Source organism: Miscanthus floridulus, chromosome 13 (assembly GCF_019320115.1).
Source record: "Miscanthus floridulus cultivar M001 chromosome 13, ASM1932011v1, whole genome shotgun sequence".
NCBI lineage: Eukaryota > Viridiplantae > Streptophyta > Magnoliopsida > Poales > Poaceae > Miscanthus > Miscanthus floridulus.
In genome coordinates, this window is record NC_089592.1 from 49,490,337 (window position 1) to 49,497,507 (window position 7,171).

The 7,171-nt window shown below is 45.1% G+C and overlaps 1 protein-coding gene across 1 annotated transcript; it reads right to left on the reverse strand.

Moving 5' to 3' along the window:
- Positions 1-2,222: 2,222 nt before the first annotated feature.
- On the reverse strand, positions 2,223-6,634 carry LOC136499788 (uncharacterized). The gene is made up of 4 exons (XM_066495318.1): positions 5,747-6,634; positions 5,561-5,654; positions 2,811-3,394; positions 2,223-2,303 (listed from the first exon to the last, which is right to left on the reverse strand). Exons 1-4 carry the CDS (start codon positions 6,632-6,634, stop codon positions 2,223-2,225), a joined length of 1,647 nt encoding a protein of 548 aa, XP_066351415.1.
- Between the last annotated feature and the right edge of the window lie 537 nt (positions 6,635-7,171).

The following is a 7,171-nucleotide window of genomic DNA, read 5'->3' on the forward strand; positions in this document are numbered from 1 at the left end:
GAGACTCCAACCTTTGTGGTCACCTCAACAACGAGGACGTAGGAGCTCCTTTGTGGAGTTGTCGAACCTCGGGATAAATCCTTGTGTCCTGTGTGCTTGTTGTTGTGTTTGCTCGAGATTACTTGTATTTGTTTGTCTCTCTTTCTCTCCCGAACTTTATTTTAGGGTTTGGACTCGATCTACGGTTTGGAGGCATTTCAACGTCAAGGGAGTGAGTCAACATCTTCACCAAACCATTAGGAAGTGGGGTTGTAAGATTATTTATTCACAAAATTAAATTTGACACTGATTTTTTAGTTCACGTAGGCGTCGGGACTTCTGATGTTTGTGCCAGAACTTCTGACGATGTTGGGAGTTCTGACCCAAACTATCGGGACTTCCGACATTGACTCATAAATTTGAACTTAGCATTTGCAGTTAATTTTTAGATACGCCTATTCAGCCCCTCTAGGCATTGTTAGATCCTTTCAGCTCACTTGCTGAGTGGGTACCGTCCAACGCTAGCGTCTCGGATCGGACGCCCGGACACTAGCAAGTCCCTTTAAATAATATGCTACAATAGCATATCATAAATAGATTTTAATATATCCTTCTAATACAATTTATAGGAAATACAATATAAGAGATATAGTGGAATTACTGATAGCATGTAGTAGCCCTTTTGCGCTACTGTTTGGATGAGGGTCTATTTGAGATGCAAACGTGGAACTTCTCGTAGGGGGTTAGGTTTCTATTTTCAACCTTGCGAATGTCATCGGGACCCTTTAGTTCCCATCCTGGCCCAATCTTTGCGAGGATTCCATGTCCCCGTGTAAACTTCTCACAAAGTAAACAATAGATAAACAACTAACAGATAAAAAGGCCATCCACCACTAGAATCCACCTATTTCCCTAGGATAAAAAACCATAGGGAAAGTCTTAAAATACCCTACGTGTTTCCCTGGAGTGTTTCATAGGACAGGGATTTGGAGTTGGTGAAACCACATATGCTGGAGGTAGAGATGGTAGAGTCGGGGAGAAGGAACTGTCGTTGCAGGCATTCCAATGTAGCAAGCAGCACTCTACAATTCAATTTTTATATGGTGCACCTAATTGGAAAGTAGCTCAATTGACACTAGATGAATACTTTAGAATGTATGCAATAGCTCACCTCCATCATTTTCTGAATGCTTTCATTGTAAGCATGTACCATTCTACCCTCACTCAAATATATGTTGGGCATATTACTTCGAAGCCTGGCCCTGAGGGGGATCGAGCTGGGCGGCGACACGGGGCCCTTAAAAGCAAGAGGTCCAATTCCAGATAGGATTCCAGATATGTATGCTATAGGTGTATGAGATCTCAGGCCAAGTAAAAAACAAGAATACATGCAAGTCCATAGCCCAGCTTGATGTGGTCCCTAGACGTGCCCGTCTTCATTAATCAGAGAGCCTATCTCCTAAAGACATTTTCTAGTAGTGCTCGTTTGTTAAAGATAAAAAGCGGAATTGGCTCTCAAAATACCAAATAAGATATAGAGAAGTTGCTTTGGAGGGCGGAGAAATATAGAGAGCGTTTTTATTAAAATAACTCTTGAAATTACAATCTAGACAATAGGTTTAAGAAGGCGCTTATTAATTAATTTTGGATTCTTCCTAGGCGAGTTCTTGTGTGGTTACTTGTCGCTTTCCGGAGGATATTCCTAGAAATTCTAGGTAAGCCACTAGTTAGTAATCAGTGAGTCCACTTTATGGTGGCGCATTTGACGGCGGTAGATCATTTTCTTGGTCGTTTATTTAATTTACTTATATAATAATTATATATATATATATATATTAATATATATCGGGGAGATTGATTGAACTACTTGTGCACCTGGTCTAATCCGTCCTCGAACCCATCAGGCATCAGAACGTACGGACATTCATATATACTATACTACTGGTACTAGTGATACTGAAGTAGTACGGACTCACTCTCTCTAACTTAGATGAGTCAGAACGTTGATAGTGTGAGAATGGGTGAACGAGATGCCGTACCAGGCACTCGTCCCGTGTTAATATATTCGGTGAACAGCCCACCGGTGATGGCGTTTACAACATGCATGGTTACAACAAGAAGGTCCTATAATTAGGGATCTGATTACTAAGCCACATGTCTCATAGATACAATGTACCTGGATTGGTTACAAACATTATAGAGAGAGGTTTACATCTGACACCGTCTAACACTCCCCCTCAATCTTAGCCACTAACAAGGTTAAGCTTGAACCTAAACTCTCTCATCTTCTGAGCTGATATCGCCTTGGTGAAACCATCTGCTAACTAGTCACCAGAGTTGATGAAGCGTATATCAAGAAGCTTCTGTGCAACTCTTTCTCTGACAAAATGAAAGTCGATCTCAATGTGTTTAGTTCTAACATGAAAGACAGGATTGGCAGATAGATATTTTGCACCAAGATTGTCACACCATAACCGAGCTGCAGGTGGATGATCTATCTTGAGTTCAGTTAATAACTTTTGCACCCACATCATTTTAGCCGTAGCATTGGCTAAGGCTTTGTATTCTACCTCCGTACTAGATCTAGATACTGTTGCTTGCTTCCTTGCTGTCCATGAGATTAGATTACTCCCTAGGAACACAGCAAAGCCGCCAATGGATCTTCTATCATCTACACATCCTGCCTAGTCTGCATCTGAGAAAGCACTCACCATCATGGATGGAGACCTCTTGATCTTGAGTCCCATACTTAGGGTACCCTTGACATACCGCAAGATTCTTTTAACTGCACTCCAATGAACCGAGGTTGGGGCATGTAGAAACTGACATACCTTGTTTACGGCGAAGGAGAGGTCAGGTCGTGTCAAGGTTAGGTACTGTAGTGCTCCAACTAAGCTTCTGTATCGTGTAGAATCTTCTTCACCAAGCCTTTGTCCATCGGTTACACTGAGTTTCTCACTGGTAGAGAGCAGCGTGTCTACCACCCTGGCTTTGTCCATCCCTGATCTCGCCAAGATGTCCACAGCATACCTTCCTTGGGATAGCAACAACCCATCTATTGTTCTTTGTACTTCAATTCCCAAGAAGAAATGCAAGTCTCCTAGATCCTTGAGTGCAAATTCTTTCTGCAGATTCTTGAGTAATGCTTCGGTTGCCTCCTGAGATGAGCTAGCAACTATGATATCATCAACATAAACAAGAACAAACACTCTGTGCTGCCCATGGTTGTAATAGAAAAGAGAGGTATCTGCCTTTGAAGGAACAAATCCTAGCTCTTCCAATCTATTGCACAACCTTGCATACCACGCCCGAGGTGCTTGTTTCAAGCCATAGAGAGCCTTGTCAAGTTTGCACACAAAGTTGGGATGACTCTTGCTAATGTAGCCCGGCGGCTGATTCATGTAGACTTCCTCCTCTAATACACCATGAAGGAATGCATTCTAGACATCAAGTTGTCTCAAGATCCATCCTTTTGACATGGCAATGGACAATATCAACCGTATTGTTGCTGCCTTTACCACGGGACTAAAGGTATCTTCATAATCGATTCCATACCTTTGTTTGAAGCCTTTGGCTACAAAACAAGCCTTGTACCTATCAATGGTCCCATCCGCTCTGCGTTTCACCTTGTACACCCATTTGCATCCTATTATGTTCTTCCCTTGAGGACGTGGCACAAGGTGCCAAGTTTTGTTCTTCATTAAGGCTTTGTATTCATTCTCCATCGCTGTACACCAATGTTTGCTGCCAAGTGCTTCATCAACTGTTGTTGGCTCTTCTGTTGGTCCCTTGGTACTCATACACCAGCGAACCGTGCCATTGGTGTAGGTTTTTGGACATTGAATTCCCCTCTGGAGACGAGTTGTCGGGCGTTGAGGTTGAGACGGCACAGGCGAGACAACAGGAGATGCATCCGCAGAGGATCCGGACGATAAAATCTCCGTCGCATCAGCACCTGATGCTAATGCTGTCGGCGCTACTTTCCCCCCATTGGCCGGATCCATCTGCGGCGTGGTGGACGATGTGGCCATTGTGGTGGACCCCGATCCGCTAGCAGAAGATCCAGGTGAATCGGTCAGCGCATCTGCTTTAGCCCCAGGCTCCCGGTGTGACGCTGATCCAGGAGTGTATCCTCCTGCAGGCGGTACGGAGGTGCCAGGGAGATCCCCCTCGGATCTGATGATGTCCGCGTTGGGGGGACACATGAGATATCGTTCCCCCGGTGCGTGTTGTAGCCCGTTTTCATCAGAATTTGTTCCTGTTTCATCCAAAACATCAGCAGCACTAGATGACACGTTAGTATAGGCAGGAGATAACTCATGTTGGTCTTGCAAATTTGCATCCCAAAAAGAAGACAAAGAATTTTTTAATATATCGGGTAAGAGAGCAATCTCAGATTTGAGACGGGCTCCTACATTTGGGTGTAAGGAGGCAAATGGAAAGACAGACTCATCAAAGATGATGTCCCTGGAAATGTACACGCGCCCTTCTTTTGGATCAAGGCACTTGAATCCCTTGTGCATATCACTGTACCCGATGAACACACATTGCTTGGAACGATACTCTAGTTTCCTAGAGTTATATGGTCGGAGGTTTGGCCATACAGCACACCTGAACGTACGAAGGAAATTGTAGTCCGGTTGCATGCCAAATAATCTCTCAAAAGGGGTTTCATCATTGATCACCTTGGAGGGTAGCCGGTTGATTAGGAACACGGCAGTAGAGAAAGCTTCATCCCAGAATTTGAGGGGCATGGAGGAGTGCGATAAGAGTGTGAGCCCTACTTCAACGATGTGTCTATGTTTCCTCTCTGCCGACCTATTTTGCTGGTGTGCATGAGGACAGGATACATGATGATTGATCCCTACACGTTTAAAGAAAGAGTTCAAGGCTTGATACTCTCCCCCCCAATCTGTTTGCATGGTTTGAATTTTTTTACCAAATTGCCTCTCAACAAGGTTTTGAAAATCTTTGAAGCGTTGAAAAACTTCAGATTTGTGACGCAAAAGGTAAACCCACACAAACTTGCTGTAATCATCAATAAAACTCACATAATAATTGTACCGACCAACTGAACTTGGGCCCGGTCCCCATACATCCGAGAAGACAAGTTGCAAAGGATGACTCGATTGACTGGATGATCTAGGGTAAGGCAATTGGTGACTCTTGCCTTGTTGACATGCATCACATACCCTAGACTTATTGGAATCTAAAACAAAAGGGAGTTTATGGCGGCTAAGGACTTGCTGAACCACACGAGAGGATGCATGATCTAGCCTATGATGCTATAGCGACATGGATGGTTTGACAACACCGAAGACTTGCTTATTTGTGGATGTAGATGATGAGGACCACAAGGGATAGAGCCCCCCTTCACATCTGCCTTTGTGGAGGGTTTTCTTCGTCACTTGTTCCTTGATGAAAAAATGATCGGGATGAAACTCAAGAAAGATATTATTATCTCGAGTGAGACGATTAACTGAACAAAGACTTTTATGTGCTTGTGGAACATGAAGAATATTTTTTAGATGGAGATTAGGGGAATGCAAATGGCTATAACCAACATTAGTAATCTCCATACCTAGCCCATTGGCAGCATGAACTTGATCTCTTCCATGATACTTTTCACGGATTGTCATCTTCTCAAGATCTCCAATGATGTGGTCTGTCGCCCCCTGTGTCCATGTACCAGTTAGTGTCAACCCCGTAGGAACTGGTAGCGGCGGAGGTGCTCTTCTGAGGAGGTCCTGAAACAGAATGATCAAACCTTTTGTAGCAGCGGTAGGCCTAATGACCTTCCTTGCCACACACTTGGCAAAAAAATGCCGGCCTCAAAGTTGCTAGAGCGGCCACCACCATGAGCGCCCTTCTGCTGGCCACGCCCGAAGCCACCGCGGCCTCCACGTCCTCCGCCGCGGTTGTTGGGGCTCCAACGGCCCCCCTTGTTGGCGATGTTCGTGGTGTGCTGGCCTCCTCCGCGCATCTCAATGCGCTGCTCTTGGGCGACGAGCTGTGCGTATAGCTCGTTGACCGTGATGGGCTCGACACGGGTGGAGACGGCGGTGACGACCCCGTCGAAGTCCTCGCCCAAACCAGTCAAGATGTAGGAGACCAGTTCCTCATATTCCAGTTTCCTTCCTGCAGAAGCCATTTCATCCGCTAGAGATTTCATCTTTGTGTAATACTCACTGACGGTGGAGGTGCCCTTATTTGTTGTGGCCAGCGCCATCCTCGTCGAGATGACACGAGCCCTTGACTGCGACGTGTGGAGAGCCTTGATGGAGGCCCACGCTCCCGCCGCCGTGGTCACGTTAGTGACCTGAGATCCGATCTCCCTCGACAGCGATGTGAGAAGATAGCTGAGGACCTGTTGGTCCTTGGCCACCCACTGCTCGAACTCGGGGTTCAGAACAGGTGGCTTGTCGCCGGTCTTGGCGGCGTCGTCCGACTTCTTCTCGTCCTTGGTGACGATGAACTTCTCCGGCGGCTGGGTCGATGGATCGAGGAAATGCACAACTTGTGCACCCCTTAAGGCGGAGAGGACCTGCGCCTCCCACATGGCGTGATTGTTCCTCGTCAGTTTCTCCGTGACCGGAAGAAATCCGAGAGGAGAGAAACCAGCGAATGCTGCAGCTGAAGAGGAAGAGAACGCCATTCTACAAATCCGCTAGGAACGCATGGCTCTGGTACCATGTGAGAATGGGTGAACGAGATGCCGTACCAGGCACTCGGTTCCGTGTTAATATATTCGGTGAACAGCCCACCGGTGATGGCGTTTACAACATGCATGGTTACAACAAGAAGGTCCTATAATTAGGGATCTGATTACTAAGCCATAGATCTCATAGATACAATGTACCTGGACTGGTTACAAACGTTATAGAGAGAGGTTTACATCTGACACCGTCTAACAGATAGGTTTATAACATAATATAATCAATAAGTTCAATTTATTTCTGGTCTTCAACTTTGAACTGCTGTGAATATAACGTAATAAATTTTATAAATATATTTTTCTTAACAATGGACACTTTTGTATTGAAAATAAACACATAATTTTTTTTATTATCGCTGCAGGAAAAAAAATGTTTGCCAAACTAGAGACATGGATTGTTGTCTCACGAGTAGCTTTGTCTATGACTCGACCATGCTAACCATAACATAGAGCACAAGAGCAAGCATAATTAAAACC

What these genes read in the sequence shown, in the direction of transcription:
- LOC136499788 (XM_066495318.1), bottom strand. Translation starts at nt 6,634, where the DNA reads ATGGCGTTCTCTTCCTCTTCAGCTGCAGCATTCGCTGGTTTCTCTCCT. An exon ending in GCCTACCGCTGCTACAAAAG is followed by an intron (nt 5,655 to 5,746) that starts GTTTGATCATTC and finishes ACATGGACACAG; the next exon opens with GGGGCGACAGACCACATCAT. An exon ending in TCTCCTTCGCCGTAAACAAG is followed by an intron (nt 2,304 to 2,810) that starts GTATGTCAGTTT and finishes TCTGGTGACTAG; the next exon opens with TTAGCAGATGGTTTCACCAA.